We start from the raw sequence: 15,531 nt of genomic DNA, 5'->3' as shown, positions 1-15,531 counted from the left end.
CATCATCTTTGACATCGCCGACGCTGCTTTGCATCACAGAAACAACTCCTTGCATCATTCCCGGAGTCTTAGCCACCAACAACGCATTGTCTGCGTTTCGGAAAGTCGATTCCACCAAAGCCGAACAGGCGGCTCCCCTACTTACAGCAGTACCTTGTTGTAAAACACCGAGGATGGCCTCCATCAATCCAGGATGGTTTGCAATGGCTGTTTGGTTTCTCGAATGCTTATGTGACAGTGAAACTATGCAATGGCAACACCAATACCGTGACATGTCTGATCCATTTACAAGCAAGTAGCGTATACCTTGGCGGAGAGGATAACTGCTCCCGAGTAAGAAACGTATTTCATCGTCCTCTCTGCAAGAAGATCAATCAGGGTTGAACAAGATCTAAACGAATAAGTTGAGTCACCTGTATTCCATTGAGAGGGTTCGAAGGCGCTTCGCAGCTTCCGCAGCTTGATCCGGATCCTCTGAGCACATCAAGGATGCCAATTTTTCAATTTGCTGCTGAATTGCAGTCTTTTGACCTGAAACCTGTGATTGCATCGAGCTAGTGATTGGCTTCAAAAAGCAGGATACGCTGATTCCTGTATACTTAGTGACGAATCGAACTATCCTGCGTACACGAGGTGGAATACAGGATGACGTTGTGATCTGTTTGAGATGTATATATTATCTGTCGTGTTTTGATTTTGGCAATTTCATGTCAAAGACGCAGCAGCAACTGCGTCTTCCTGAGTCAAGAAGTCTTGAAAGACAAGCCCTTTGCAACTCAAATCTTTTGACGCTGGGGTGTTGCGCTGCTTTCACCAGGATTCCTTCGCTTCTCAGCACTCTGACTTCCCCTGTCTCTTCCTCTGTTCCCTCCAGCGCTTCAATGTTCTCCTCCTCGCCGCCTCGCCTCGCCTCTCCTCTCCTCAACCTCCTTGTGCCTACGATCACCTGCTCTACGCGATTTCAGACCCACCCCACTGACTATCTTTTGATACCCTACCCTTCTTTTTGAGATAGGTCAAATCCTCTTTTACAAAGGCCCCTTTTCTTCTAAGTGAGATATCAATCAATCTCACACTACAGGATGTCATCTTCTACCCTTTTGAGGGAGTACCCACCAATTTCCGTACCCCACCCGGTCAGTCTACCGCCCTTTCGTTCTGAGATGCGCTCCCCCAAAACTGAGAAAAGCGTGACTACCCCTACAATTCATCCCTCGATGAGGCCTGCACCGGTGGTCTTTAGAGCGAATATTTCTATCTAGTACCGGTATCAGTGACACCTATTATTTCAAAGGGTGGGTCCTCTTTTATCCCAGCGATCTCATACGATCTCGGGGTTTTCAAAACTTTCTAAAATTCTGCTACAAAGTAGTTGCCGTACAAATACATCAACCAACACGTACAGATTATAAAATACATAAAAAGAAAAGATCAACCTTTTTCATGAATAGATGAGATTTATGATCGTTTCAACTAAGTGAGTCCCTCAGTAGTTTTAGGCATGTTTTGTGGGGTCGGAGCGAAAGGGTCAGGGCTACCACACAATCCTCATAGCACGAAGATTGACAGAAGGATGTGTGCCCTGGTTGATGGATGGCTGGATGAGGACTCGGGGTTTTAACATACAAAACCACTTCCAACAACTATTTTTGAGTTGGAGATCGTTTTTGGAAAAGAGGCTTTTGGAGTTTTTGTACCAGAGTTAAAGCGGCCCCTGTGTGTGGCCTCCGTCAGCATAATTGTTTTAGAATGAAACAATTATCAAATTTAATTGCTTTGCATACACTTTTAGTATATTTGTTTTATGTTTAGTACTTTTAGTATATTTGTTGTATGCCTCACTGTCAGGACTTGAAGGGTCTTGGACTGGCCGGGCACAGCAGCAAGTGCGGCAGTGCAGTGACGGTGCCCGGCCGCCGGCCCGGCCGGCCGGCGGGGGGCCAGACGCCCGGCGGCCCGGCCAGGGCATGTACGGTCCGAGGCTTGTCTAGTGCCAAACTTATCGCTGTGACGGTGGCCGCCGCTGACTCTGCCTTTGAGAGGCGCCGCCGGGCCCGGCGGCACGGCGGAATGTTAGTAAACCGTTGCACCCGAACTTCAACTTCAACTCAGTCACTTCACTGGTCAAGCCTGCGGGCCGCTGCCATGATGGCCGCGCCGACCCGGGCCGCGCCCGGGCCGGCCCGGCCGGCCGCCGCGGCGCCCTGAGTGGCTCGGAGTCCCATAGTATGGGTCATATCTCACCACTCCTTTATGGATGGTCATAGAAAGACCTAGGAGTCCTAGACCTGGGTTGTCACTGTACATTAGGACCTATGAAGTCTGTAGGACAAGGATCTCCTTCCTATACCGACTTGGAGCTCCAAATAGAGCCCTCTAAGGGTCAAATTTGACTTGCTATGACCCTCCTACCACCTGCCTAGGTGACCGTGCAGGGATTACCCCCCGATCATGTCCCTGCAGGAGCCACCCCACGGGTCAATCGTGAATATAGTACCCCTACCCTCAATGCACACCAGACCCCACCTACTTCTCGGATGATGCTTGGCAATCGCACCCGTCTGAAAGTGAACACTACCCCATTCCTTTATCGTCTACCCCAGAAATCCCACAACCCACCCATCTAACAATGAACAGGGGACAATCGTACCCCTCATGATTAACTTTGAGTGCTTCAGGGGGGGAAGGGTGAGGTTACCTGGGGGTCCATCACCTTACTTATACCCATCTGTCAGGGTACCACCCAACATAGTCAAAATATCTACACAAGGGGTAGGGTAGTTTTATAGACAAGATTCTCTATAAAGCACCCGTTCTTGTGAATCTATTTCCCAAATGTGGGTAGGGGTGGTACCCTAAGGAAACTTGTTCCCCCAATCTCCCTGAAGCGAAATACTCAATCTTTCTGCCACCCACCCCTTTTTCGAGTACCGTACCCTGACGATGAACGAAGATCTTCTGTACCCACCCCCTATCCAAGAACAGACCCCACCCCTATCATTTTCTACTATCGGTTTTTCAAACCCCGAAGTTCGACTACCCCGCCTCGATAGTTTGCTATCCGAACTACCACGTCACATAGCCAGGTTTGAAAAGAAGGGGTCCGGTGGTACGAATGACCCCCTGCTGTCTCACTGGGGTGTAGATAGAACGGTATACCAGGAGGGGGCTTCCTGTTTCATAGGGTGGGTAGTAGATGATGGAAGATTGTACGAGGGGTAGAGGAGTCGAGAGTTGGGTGGCATAAGTGAACAACTAGCACACCAGAGGGGGTAGGGGTAAAAAAAGGTATCAGGGGGTGGGGTCATTAGAAGTAGGTGGTGTACCAATACAACTGGTACCAGAGTTGAGTAAAGCTGTTCGACGATGGCGGACAAGCCGAGGGTCGTAGAGCAGGAGGGCATGCACGAGGCAGAAGAGGAGGAGGAAGGAGAGGGACGAGCAAGGACGGGATCGAAGAGAATGACAAGACTCATGGGCGTTAAGGACTTGCAGAGAGCATGCCATCATCTTCTAGTTGCAAGTAGGCTGTGCTCTGCTGTTTCAAACAGCGTTTCTTTCAGGCTAGCTTCACTGCGAACATCAGATCTTTTGGGCAGTAGATCAGGATCAGCCCATAGATTGATGCTTTTGAGCAGCTCGAGGTAGGAACTTCAAAGAATGCAGCAAGATCCCTCGATTGTCTCTGAGGTCACATGGGATCCGATGCGCTACTATGAGTTTGCCAGACGTCATCATCGATGTGCTCTAGGCTACCTGTAGTTGGCTTCATTGCCAGAGAGATCGGTCTTGTTCTCGTCGCTGATGACCTTCCCAGGCCTCGACTGGAGGAAGAGATGGCGCTCAACGCGACATACCCAGAGATCCTCACAGAGGGGGGAGACGACCGTCTCATCCTCAACAAGAAGGGAACAAACAAGTACCACTGCACCCCTCAGCCCATCGTAGGATCGCTCTTCCGAGGCAGCTGCACCTGCAACATCCCCACGGAGGGCGCGTACCAGGCGGCTGAAGCGGCGTTCTACTCGCTGCGATCTGGAGAGGTTGGCTGTTCATGCAGGTTGGCAGGATCCATGCTGATGTCATGCTCAGATCAGTGTTGGCGACATCATGGAGGGGGTGCGATCGAGGATCAAGTCCTTGTACGACCTTCCCGCAGGAACTGAAGTGTTCCTCTGCCCATCTGGTAGTGATGCAGAGTACATGCCGCTGCTCATTGCCAAGACCCTCAACAAGGGACGGAAGGTTGTGCAGTGGCATCGGTGTGGACTCGATCACTGAGATTGCATGTCAGATTGTGAACATCGTGACTTGCGACTCGGAGGTTGGTTCGGGCACCATCGATGCTGCTGGCGGGCGATACTTCTCCAACGTCGTTCCGCTCCCTGACTGGAAGGAGGAGGACAAAGACAACGTGAAGTTGATGGGTTCGCCGGTACTTGAACCTTTTACGTTGTCACAAACCAGCTCATCTTGTCGTTCTAGTTGGAGGGGCTTGCGAATGGTGTAGAGTGCATCTCGATTCCTGCCCGTTGCAGAGACAACGGAGATGTCGTTGATTCGTCGGATCCCATCCAGGTGACGCTGATGCAATCGCCTTCTCTGCATCTCACAGATTCACGCAGGAAATCGTCGATAGATGTTCAGCGGAGGACGCGGTTCCTATCGTTCACTGCGTGTTGGGCTCCAAGACTGGAATCTACGAGCCGTTTCCCTCGACCAACTTTGGTACTGCAATCCTGTAAGCTCCTGTCTTGTGATATGTCAATGCAGGCAAGATGGTTGCAACAAGAGATGCCTTCGTGGTCGTGGACGCGTGCCAGGGGAGGTTCTGCGAAGAGGTACACCCGAGCTTGCCTCCTCCTCCTCTCTCCTCTGAAACATGCTGCCAGTGGCTCCACGAGTATCTGCACAAGGGAGCGATCGTCCTTATCACGGGCTCCAAGTTCTACCGCGGCCCTCCATTCAGCGGCGCCGTCCTCGTGCCAGGAAGCATTATGGAGCGACTTATTCACACAGACGTGGACATGCCGGCAGGACTGAAGCGCTTCATCACCTCCCACGAGATCCCCACGGCACTCTCGGACTGGAAGGCAGCGCTGTCGGCAGACGAGAACGTCGGGCTCGCGCTCCGATGGGTGGCAGCGCTGGAGGAGATGGAGCCAACATTGGAGATCCCGGCGGCGGTGAGGGACGAGTCCATGGACATGTGGAGAAAGTTCATCGTGAGCGAGCTTGGGAAGCACCATGGCGTCCTGGAGGCGTTCGAGGTCGAGTCGTGTCTGAGCATCGTCTCCATCAGACTCTGCAAGGTCAGGAAGAATGAAGAGAGAGATGAAGGGAAGAGAACGAAGGATGGAGAACGGACGAAGAAGAGCGGAGAAGAAGAGAGTGAGAGGGTGGCCGAGGAGGGGACGGAGTGGAAGGAGAGGGACTGACAGCAAGGCAGGGCTCCAACTACCTGAACACGGCTGAATGCAAGAAAGTGTTCGAATGGATGACTCAGGATCTCTCCGACAAGTTGTCGGACCCCTGCGCTGCCGTCAAGTAACCCTCTTCCCCTTTCCTGCCTGACGGCGAATGACGTTGAGGCAGGTGCTACATCGGCCAGCCGGTCTCGATCACCAAGGATGAGACTGTCGTGCGAGTTGCTCTCGGCTCAGACTCACTGAGGTAAGGGCTGCGGGTAGAAGGAGAGGAAGGGAGAGGGGACAAGAGGTCGGAGAGCAGCAGCAAGGGAAAGGAGGGAGGCAAGGAGACGCTGAGGGATGTGCAGGTCGCTGATCAAGGACCGAGAAAAGACCCTCCAAGAGGACAAGATCATCATCGCTAAGCTAGCGCTTGTGACGGAAAATTATAACAATCTTAGCGTCTCCATGTAATGTAGAGTGAAGTAACTGACAAACCAACGAAACGAAATCCTCACCTTGTTTATCTCCTTGTTCAATCGTGATAATCTGTAATACTTCTTTTTCCATCTTCAAAGTTGCCGTTCACTCACTATATTTCTATCTCCGCTTGTAAGGCGTGGATTCTGGCCATCCCAGACTCTACCTAACTTCCGTACAACCATTTTCTCGATCTATTCACAAAGGTGCAAAAGAAGTCAAAAAACAAAGAACATTGAACATGTCCTCTATACGCATGAAATAAATTGTTCGAGACACTATGTCATTGGTCAAACACATTTATTGTGAGGCACAGCCTGAAAGAATATAATTTGTCGACTAGTATGTACATCTTAGATGAAATCATCTAAGGAGCATCACGGCTCAGAGCTTTTCGGGTTCCAGCTGCGCCAGGGTTGATGACTGAGCCACGTCCTTGTGCCCAGAATCTGAAAGTTCGCCCGATGGGCATCTGCGAGTAATTGTGTTCCTCAGAGGCACCATACTCCTCGCTGATGAACTTGGTTGCCTTGGAAGTGACAATCTCACGGAGGCGAGCAGTCAGCAAGAGCTCGGTGGTCTTCTCAAGAACGACATGTCGGCAAAACTCATAGATGTCGATCGGCTGAGCCTCCTTGAACGCCTTCAGGTCAAAGTGCTCGATGGAGTCGACGATAACAGCGCCAGCAGAGGAGACGCCCTCAGGGACGAAGGTGATGCCAGAGTCCTCCACGAACTGCTGAACTTCGATGGACTTGAAGGGGAGATTGGTAGCTCCGACAATGGCCTTGCATCCCAGGGTCTTCGCCATCTCCATAGAGATAAGACCAGAAATTGAGCATGGGACGAGAGCGTCGATCTCCATCTTCCAGAACTCCTCAACGTAGTTGGGTGTTCCCTTGGAGATGTTGGTGGCGCCAAAGATATCAGCCTTGGCAACGTCCGCATCGATGGTGTACACACGGGCTCCAGCTCGAACAAGCTCTCGAGCCACTGTGCCACCAACAGATCCGCAGCCATGAACCACAACGGTCTTGCCCTGAGAATGATGTCAGACAAGCAACATTACAAGACATTCATAGGCTTACATGAAAGTGCTCGAGGACACTCTCGACAGCACCAAGAACTCCGTAGGCAGTGGCATCATTGGGGTTCACCGCCTCATTGGCGATGGCGGCAAGCACGTATGGGCAATCCTGAGAGAGGTTGTCCATATCGCCCGTGGTTGTGTTCAAATCGCATCCAGTGTACATGGTTCCGTTCAGCTCGTGCAGGAGAGCTGCGGTCGCCTTCATCAGTTCGTTCTTGTTCACGTTGAGTACAGAGTTGTTCGCTCCAGAAGCATCGCAAACAACCTTGGCTCCAGCGAAGCCCGTGTTGTAGGTAGTGTGCTTCACCTCCATGCCTTGTGCAAGTCCAATGGCCTCGCGCTCAGCAGTTTCGAGATCCGAGTAGACCCAAAGGCGGAATCCACCATTGCCAGGACGGTCGCGCGTGATCTCGGCTGCCGCTCCAACCATCAAGTTCACGCCCAGGTGTGGGAGGGATCTCTTAAGAACGCGGGCAGAATGCTGGAGCTCTTCGGGCAGAAGAGGTGCGATCATAGATGCACGAGCATCGTCAGCTTCCAAGTTGTGCCAGGTGAGATCCCGCCCTTCCTGATTGGGGAACCAAGACACCTTGTCTACGCCCCGAATCGGATTCGGGAAGTTGGTGTATCCGTTCCTCTCCTCCGCTGACTGCATCGCTCGCTTCGAGTTATAGCGGGAAGGCAAACTCTTTTGCACATCCCTGCAAGTGATGTAAGACCAAGAATCCGAGCACAACAATTTCAAATCTCGCACGAGCACGATCTTCACGAACAAACACAACAAAACATCAAGGACTTCTGCACTGTCGTCAACACTGGACAGATCACCATCGTATCCCGCATCCTCACATTCCCCACCTGACTCTGCCGACTCTGCTGAGAGGGCGCGCTACCGCATTTCCGAGTCCCCAGGCTCTGCGCATTCTTGCGATGCTGGCACTGTCGGGTCTCACCTTTATCATGGGTTGCCCCTCACCCACCCCACCCCTGCCTTCTACCAAAGATGTACCCCACCCATACCAGATGCTCCAGCAAAGAACCCCTCCGATTTACATCTAAGTACCCCCATCTCGACACACGTCCCGCAGTGTTAAGGCTCAGGGATTCTGTATTTGAAAACACATCTTTTCGACTTTACACTCTTTGACCGATGGTCAAATGGTCACATGCCTTTCATCGGGATATCGGCCCGAAGGGGGGTGGGGGGTCCTTCAACTGTTGGATACAGAGAGGTAGGGTCTTGTATGTGGGGTACTAGTGATGATAGGGCCGAGGACCTATTTCCTTCGAGGTCTCCCCCACGTTCCTCTGAAAACATGACAAGGTCTCCAATTCCCTGACCCTTACCCTTCCCCCATTCTGCCTCCAAGCCGTCCCGGACACCGGGCACACTTGGAGAGCCATGGGGAAGGGGTGGGTAGGTTCGTTGGAAGTTGGAAGTTGCGGAGGAGTAGTTCAAGTGGGGTGGGTGGGAGGTGCACAAAAAAAGGAGGAAAAATTGCCAGCGGGATTGCAGGGAGCGGTCAAAATGGTCAAACATCAAATCTTTGACCGAGCCGGTCCCTAGGACCAGATACAATGCTAGGACCCTCTATGCACGGACTCTTGCCGAAAAGCGGTACAGCACGGGGTGGGTGCCCTACACGAGTTTCAGCATATGGGGCGTATCTGACTTCCCTTGGTCTTACCAGCGGTAACACCTTGGCTTAGAACTCCTACATCTAGGTGCAAATGCGGTCCTATCTGGGGTCCTAGGAAGCCCCTGCACGAAGGAACTCAACACTAAGCCGGCGGCGGCGCCACTTGAGTTGTCGTATCTGCAGGGCTGCAGGGGAGGAAGAGGCGTATCCCTGCAGGTGCCCCGGGGGGTGGGCAGGGAAAGCAGGGGTGGGATGTGAGATGTAAGAGGTGACTACCGTGGCAAGGCCTACCGGGTGACTCGGGGGGTGACCGAGGGGTCCTCGCATCAATTCCCAGTCCGTACCGTACCGTGCCGTAATAAAGTACCCTACCCCGCGTCCGGACATCATTATAGGGAATGCAGCCGAGCCTGGAGTCCGAGCCTGGAGTCCGAGCCTCTAGTAGGCGAGGCGAGTCTGCCGCGCCGCGCAGCGCTACGCCGGTCCCCGGGGGGGCACAACTGCACGGCGGCGTCTTTACTCAAAGTTAAGTTAGAAATCAGTACGAGGACAATCAGGAGAGTCGAGGAGGCCCCTGATGAGGCTTGACCCTGACCCGGCGTCACGAGACTGTCGCACAGGCCAAACGGCGAGAAGAGAAAGACAGCGAGAACCAAACCCAATCCTGCCGACTGCTGTCCCCCAAACTTAACTGATACCGGGCCTTCACTTAACTGCGCGCAGGACAAGTCCCCCCGGCGCGGCCATGCCGCCAGCGATGGCGACTAGTCGCGGCTCGGACTCGGCGGTGGCCGCCGCCGGAGGCTAAGGAATGAGACTCGTGACGCTAGTACCGGGATGCACCCGCGATGACGGCAGCGTAGGACTCCAGGGAGGCCTTCAAGGCTTCAATGCCAAGTTGAGCTGACGAAGATCCTGGACTGACCTGATCGGATCACCTGAGACCGTGACGTCTTGCGAGGCCGAGAGACCATCCAGCGCTGCCGTTTCCCTGTTCGCCGAGCGATCCGCCAGCCACCACAGAAAGCGCAACGCATCGTCCTGCAAGGCCGCACTGCAGGCTTCGAAGTCACCAAGTCACTAGTAGTGCCGTAGCCCGGTCCCGGCGCCGGGTACGGTACTAAGGCAAGCCTCAGTGGGCCCGGGTGCCGGGCCGTATATGCTCAGCTTCAACGGCATAACAGTAACGGACTCCCGGATCGGACTCCGTCCTGGACCGACCACAGAACAGGAGGACTTCGGCAACTTCAAGAGCAACCGGGAAGCGGTCAGTACTACGGTAAGAGGTCGCTGCTCAGTCATGGCGACAGCACCATCGGCCAGTGAGTCTCCAGCCACTGGCACTGAGGTCGACAGCGGGCGAGAGAAGGGGAGGAAGCAAAGTCAAACGTTTGAGACGGTAGAGGACATGATGAACAAGCGCTCCGAGGTTTGTCTCCCATCCCCTCGCCCTCGCTTGCAGTGCACCCGTCTGCCTTTGAAAACATGAGCGCTTGAAGCGCTTGAGGACGAATCAACCTGCCTGACTTCTTTTTCCTGTCACTGGTAGCTGATGAGGAGTGAACACACAGGAGAGGCAGCGAAGGAGTGAGATCGAGGCAATATTCAACATGATGGACACATCGTCAACAGGTACCTCCTTGTATGGCACAGAATCGTGCGACAAGGGCCATGCTCGTGACTGACAGACTTGATGAAAGGCCATTTGCCGGTGGAGAATGCAAGACGACTGGGAAGGCTGTTGGGGTTTGCGATTCCTGAAAGACACTCGGTAGGATTCTTGGAGTGAGGAGGAGAGCCGACGGCGTCGGCAGGTGAATGCCAAGGGGATCAGCATCCATCAGTTCCAAGGGTGGGTGGCGGCACTTTCAGGGTGATGATCTGATACCGCCGACCTTCCAACGTGCTGACTCTTTGATGGTAAGCAAAACGGATGGGGGGCATGAAGCGCTCAGGTTCTTCACGTACATGCGGGTGATGCCGGAAGGGCGTCAGAGTGGGAGATGGTGACTGGGGAGGTCAGGACAAGAAAGGCTTCATAGGCAAGGCGAGAATGCGGGAATGGTTGAAGCTTCACAAGATCCAATGTGACGAGGTGACGAGGACGTTGGTGTTGCTGATGATCGCTGATGAAAGAGCCAGCGAGAACTAGAGGAGTTGATGGAGTTGATGAACACGAGTGACGACGATCGTGGAGTATCGTATGATGTACCTCAACTTGTATGGCAATTGATGGCAATGAGTGCGAATGGCAGGACCTCGTCAGCTTCCTTGAGCAGAACAAAGCTGGAGGAATTCATAGACATTAAACCCCGCCTCTTCTTGTCGACAAACATCTCATACCAATCAGAACATCTCATACCAATCAGAGCAGCACTAGTTTCCAGCTGCCCATTCGCCTCATCATTGTCCTCACTTCTACCGCTGCATGTCCATCGCTCGCCGCCGTTCAGTGCACAGAATTGCGTTTCCTATTCCCCTCCTCCTGGACTGTAGGGCCGGGGAGGAGCAGGGGGAGAAGGGACATGGTTCCGGGGTCAACGGGGGACGTGGCAGCGCCGTGCTGAGAGAGGAGGAACTGCCTGCTTGTCTTGTGCTGGTCGGAAGAGACCCGCTAAGCCTCTTGGAAGCTCGTCGGGATGAGCGGGTGGAAAGGTGAGGGAGGGGAGGGAAAGGCCGGGAATGAGGGAGGGAGAGGGGGAACGGGGGGACGGGGAAAGGTATCGGAGGAAGAGGGAAGGAGGGGGAAGTTATGGGAGGAGGAGGGGTCCTTTGGAGCTGCAACTGATGGGGAGTGCATGGAAAGGGTTCCGGGCTATCAAGGTTGTAGCCAACGCGTTCAGCCCAGCGGCTCAGCTGAAGCAAGCGAGCGTGAAGGAGAACGTTGCTGATGAGTTCCAGCCCGATGGTGCCATGGCTTGTTGCCTGTGCTGCTCACTGACTTGAACGCTGCAGCTCATGTCGTCCCTTCGCACAGGCTCTACCGTGAGCTGCAGAAGGAGGTCGTGGCCGGTTCCGTGCGTCTTCTGCTCCTGCAATGACTGGATTCTTACCGTGCTAGCTCGCAGAAACACGCCTCCATCCCCATGATCCTCAACGAGTGGGTGAGGAACAACGACAAAGAGAGCATTGAGGTGGGAGAGAGAGAAGGGGTGGGGAGGAGAGGAGAGGAGAGGTGGAGAGGAGGAGAGGATAAAGCACAAGGCAAGGCAAGGCAAGACAGGACAGGACAGGACAGGAGACGAGACGAGACGAGACGAGACGAGACGAGATGAGAGGAGAGGAGGGGAGACGAGACGAGACGAGACGAGACGAGACGAGACGAGACGAAATGCGATGGGGGCTGAAAGCTGAGAGGGTCGCAGGTCATGTTCCATGCTCTTGGCCTTCTCTTCGTGCGCGAAGATCATCTCGTCATTATCCAGCAGTTCCTGCAGTTGCAGGCTGAGGGGTGAGAGCCTTAGCTTCCTCATCAGCCCCGCCTGGCTGACCGGCAGCGGATGGGAGGGACGCAGGAAGCACGAGCTGAGCCCGGAGATCCTCCGTCATTTGGACGAGTCGCAGATGATGTTGTTTGCTTTCATGCCATCATGCGCTGCCAGGGTTGACGGGCCATGGCAGACCGCAGCAAGTCATGTCGAGGTCCTTCCAGTCCATAGGCGTTGACATGAAGCACTTCATCCAGCAAGACGTATTGTCCTCCTCTCCTCGACCCTCGTTCACTCCCGCGCAGGCGAAGTGCCTTTACACGTTCGCCTCCATATCAGCTGTCAAGAAGAACCTTCCCATGGACGTCAGGCGCAACTTGGCTGTAGAGTTGAGGGATGCAGAGAACCCTCAGCTGGTGAGAGCTTTCTTCGAGTTTGTTGCGGTGGGGGTTTTCAAGTTTGTTGTCATGAGATGGTGTAAGATTAATGTCACAGTCTGACACTTCATTTTAGCTTACACAAAGAGACTTCATCACGTCTCTGGACGTTGTGCTGTAAGTTACAAGAGACCCGTCCTCAGCAACCTGACATGGATCCTCTCCAGGGAACAGCTGGGCTGTCTCGCATGATGCCTCCCATCCTATGGGATCCACAGATGACACAAGACTGAAGTCGTCAAGCCAGTGATCAAAGTCAGCGGGACTCCGAAGTAGACGTAGTCGGCGAACGTGTATCCGCCAGCTCGCCAGACCATGAGGTTTGTTTGATAGCCGAAGGGCGTCATGAAGGAGGAGGAGGCCCCAATGATGAGCACGACGACAAACTTGTACATACTTAGCTCGACCTGGAGGTTCTTGACTATACTATACATGATGATGACTGTTGCCTGATTGCTCACAATACAACTCATGCAAGCAGTGCTGTTTAGAGCATGTCATGAGCTTCTCCATGCAGACCACGTCGACGCACCTGAGGTAGACGAGGAAAAGGAGGGGGATGGGCCCGAGAGACTGTCCTATCGACACCATTCCCTCTGCAAGCTTGGAAGTGACGTGCGTGTTGGTGAGACCTTCTCCTAGCCCGAACGCTGCGATAGCTGCGAGGATGATGCGGCCCTTGATGGCGCGAAATGCCGAGTGAATGGTGATGCACTGCAAGCCGTCAGAGCTGACGGGAGGAACGAGCTGCCGGCACCTGAATGCCGACGAGGATGTAGGAGGCGATGAGCATCGCCACGAGGAGGCTCAGCTGCAGGCCAGACGTCAGGCTGGTCCGGAGAAGACTCTGACCCTACCTGCTGCGAGGCGACAAGCACTACCATACAGAGGAAGACAGTCCCTGCCACCAGTCTCCGTATCCTATCCTTGTACCTGAAGTTGATATGAGACAGATCCCCTTTCCCCTCCCACTCCCCCAATCTCCATTGCTGCCTTCTCACTTACTGGTTGTGTCGGGGGGGGGCGCTGTCATCAATCAGGCGGACGAGAGCGAAGTGATCAGAGTCCTTGTAGTTCCTGCATGCGCAGGTTGAGGCGGCAGCAGACCGTAGGAAGAGGGAGGATACGTCACGAAGTTGGGGTATGTCTCAAGCAGCAGCGTGTCTCCCCGTCTGATCTGTCACACCTCCTGTCATGCTATCCCTGACTCTCACGGCAGACTCACCAAACATTCTCGATGGGCATCAGCCGCCTGCTCCTCTTGGACGCTGTCCTGCGGTCGACCATCCCGCTCGTACCGCAGGCGAGGCTGCGGGATGCCGGAGAGAAGGGGGAAGTACTCGTCCGAGGTCAAGCTAGGCCTCACGGCGAAGATAGCAGCATTGTACAGGGACAGTGTATCCGCGTCCTGCACCGACTGCCCGAGGAGAGGGCAACTAATAGGGAACTTCCATGGTCAAGAGATTCACAACTGATGCTAGAGAGGGTCTCACCGGGCGTCAACGACAACCTCCACCAGGCACCTCCTCCGCCTCTTTGGGGCTCTGTTGAGTTCGGCATGCAGCCTGCTATGAGCGGCAGCCTGCAAGCCCTCGACCTTTCGAAGCTGGGAAACCGCATCGGCAGTGCAGAGGAAGGACAGAACGTCTCCTTCGAGCAGGGGCTGCTCCCAGAGACTGAGATCCTCCTGCGCGTTTTCAGCACGGGGGAGGGTAGGTTCTTCTGCTGTAGCGTCCGGCCTAGAGGATTCAGAGATCTCTGTGCAGACATCAGTCGAGCTACACGCACACTTGAGCGATCACACCTCCAGCAGCATCCTGAGCAGTGTCGGAGGCAGAAGAAGCCGCAACATTGCGGCCGCGCGAGCAAGGAGACGTTGACCTGGACAGAGCTCTCCCCTTCTGGATGGAGACCAGCTTGGCCCCCTGCACTCGCTTCAGCCCGAGAGCACTAGCGCTCTTCCTCGACGCCAACGCTGTAATGACAAAGGACACTGTGTAGATCCTCAGGCCCCCGAGGTTCGACGAGTCCTGGGAGGGATACAACTTCATCTCGCCCTTGTTGCGATCTCGGTCGAGGGGGAGGAGGTACCTGTGACATGATCGCCAGCATCAGCAACGGGCACCTGCTTGCAAGGACAAGCATGCTGTCACCTTGCAGCTATCGTCATGTAGATTAGCCCCACCGCCGCCACAGGAGCTGCTACCGGGGTGATGGAGAAGAAGGACATTTGGAAGCCGGGGTCGTGGCCTTCCTCCTTGTCTCGCAAGAGGAGCTCTTGCAGGATGAGGTTGGTGCTCGTTCCAATCAGCGTGCACATCCCGCCCAGCAGGGCCGAGTAAGAGAGCGGGATCAGGAGCTGGGAGGGGGGCAGCTGGTTTGCGTTAGCCCACTTGAGCACGATCGGGATCATCATGGCAACGACTGGGGTGTTGTTGATGAACGCGGAGGTCATGACCACAGGGCAGCAGAGGCGGCAGATTGCGATGGTCGGGTTGGACGTGCGTCCAAGAAAGTTGCCAACCACCATCTCGATCGTCCCTGCTTCCTCCAGGCACTTCACCACAACCAGGAGCACTCCGATGGCGAGGATGCCCTGGGAATGGAACCCGCTCCATGCCTGGTCGTCGTTGATGACGTTGAAGAGCCGCAGGATGATCGTGACGGCCAGCATGACCAACTCAGGGGGGCAGTTGTTGGCCATGAGCAGCAAAGCTCCAATCGTAACGCAGATGGTTAACCAGCTCTGCCAGTTGAACTCTGGGACGGCATCGAAGAAGTTGGCCGCGGCACAGACGACCGATGTGCAGACAAAACATACGATGGAGAGAGGGAACTTTGCAAAGAAGGAGGATAGGTGATCTTGAATTCCAGGCTGCGAGTCTAGCTCCGAATATTTGCCCCTGTCACTGATGTACGTCCCGGTCTCGACGGAGACCTTGGAGCCAAGGTCCTGAGCAGACGCACTTGCTGCTGATCCATCATTTGCGAGCAGAAGCTCTTCAATCCCTTCTCTGCTCGCCATCGAGCCTCCTGTTCCCAGCACCT

At 54.4% G+C, this 15,531-nt stretch overlaps 4 protein-coding genes across 4 annotated transcripts; 2 read left to right on the top strand and 2 right to left on the bottom strand.

Moving 5' to 3' along the window:
* Positions 1-168: 168 nt before the first annotated feature.
* Positions 169-931, top strand: GUITHDRAFT_153441 (hypothetical protein; the record flags this gene model as incomplete). The annotated part of the gene is made up of 1 exon (XM_005829709.1): positions 169-931. A coding segment is annotated over one exon (192 nt), but the record flags the coding sequence as incomplete, so codon positions are not given.
* Positions 932-3,740: 2,809 nt separating this feature from the next.
* Positions 3,741-5,933, top strand: GUITHDRAFT_164020 (hypothetical protein; the record flags this gene model as incomplete). The annotated part of the gene is made up of 10 exons (XM_005829708.1): positions 3,741-4,043; positions 4,093-4,245; positions 4,295-4,435; positions 4,486-4,578; positions 4,626-4,728; positions 4,774-4,841; positions 4,893-5,312; positions 5,450-5,547; positions 5,596-5,673; positions 5,777-5,933. 10 exons carry the CDS (start codon positions 3,741-3,743, stop codon positions 5,880-5,882), a joined length of 1,563 nt encoding a protein of 520 aa, XP_005829765.1. The 3' UTR covers positions 5,883-5,933.
* A 322-nt stretch (positions 5,934-6,255) lies between these two features.
* GUITHDRAFT_73645 (hypothetical protein) lies at positions 6,256-7,408 on the bottom strand (the record flags this gene model as incomplete). The annotated part of the gene is made up of 2 exons (XM_005829707.1): positions 6,256-6,927; positions 6,977-7,408. The coding sequence occupies 2 exons, from the start codon at positions 7,406-7,408 to the stop codon at positions 6,256-6,258; spliced, it is 1,104 nt and encodes a 367-aa protein (XP_005829764.1).
* A 5,278-nt stretch (positions 7,409-12,686) lies between these two features.
* GUITHDRAFT_111152 (hypothetical protein) lies at positions 12,687-15,508 on the bottom strand (the record flags this gene model as incomplete). The annotated part of the gene is made up of 10 exons (XM_005829706.1): positions 12,687-12,966; positions 13,016-13,197; positions 13,241-13,294; positions 13,341-13,416; positions 13,489-13,560; positions 13,611-13,660; positions 13,709-13,919; positions 13,977-14,241; positions 14,288-14,574; positions 14,637-15,508. The coding sequence occupies 10 exons, from the start codon at positions 15,506-15,508 to the stop codon at positions 12,687-12,689; spliced, it is 2,349 nt and encodes a 782-aa protein (XP_005829763.1).
* Between the last annotated feature and the right edge of the window lie 23 nt (positions 15,509-15,531).

The sequence above is a fragment of the Guillardia theta genome, assembly GCF_000315625.1.
Source record: "Guillardia theta CCMP2712 unplaced genomic scaffold GUITHscaffold_50, whole genome shotgun sequence".
NCBI classification, from domain to species: Eukaryota; class Cryptophyceae; order Pyrenomonadales; family Geminigeraceae; genus Guillardia; species Guillardia theta.
This window is presented reverse-complemented; position numbering and strand designations above follow the sequence as displayed.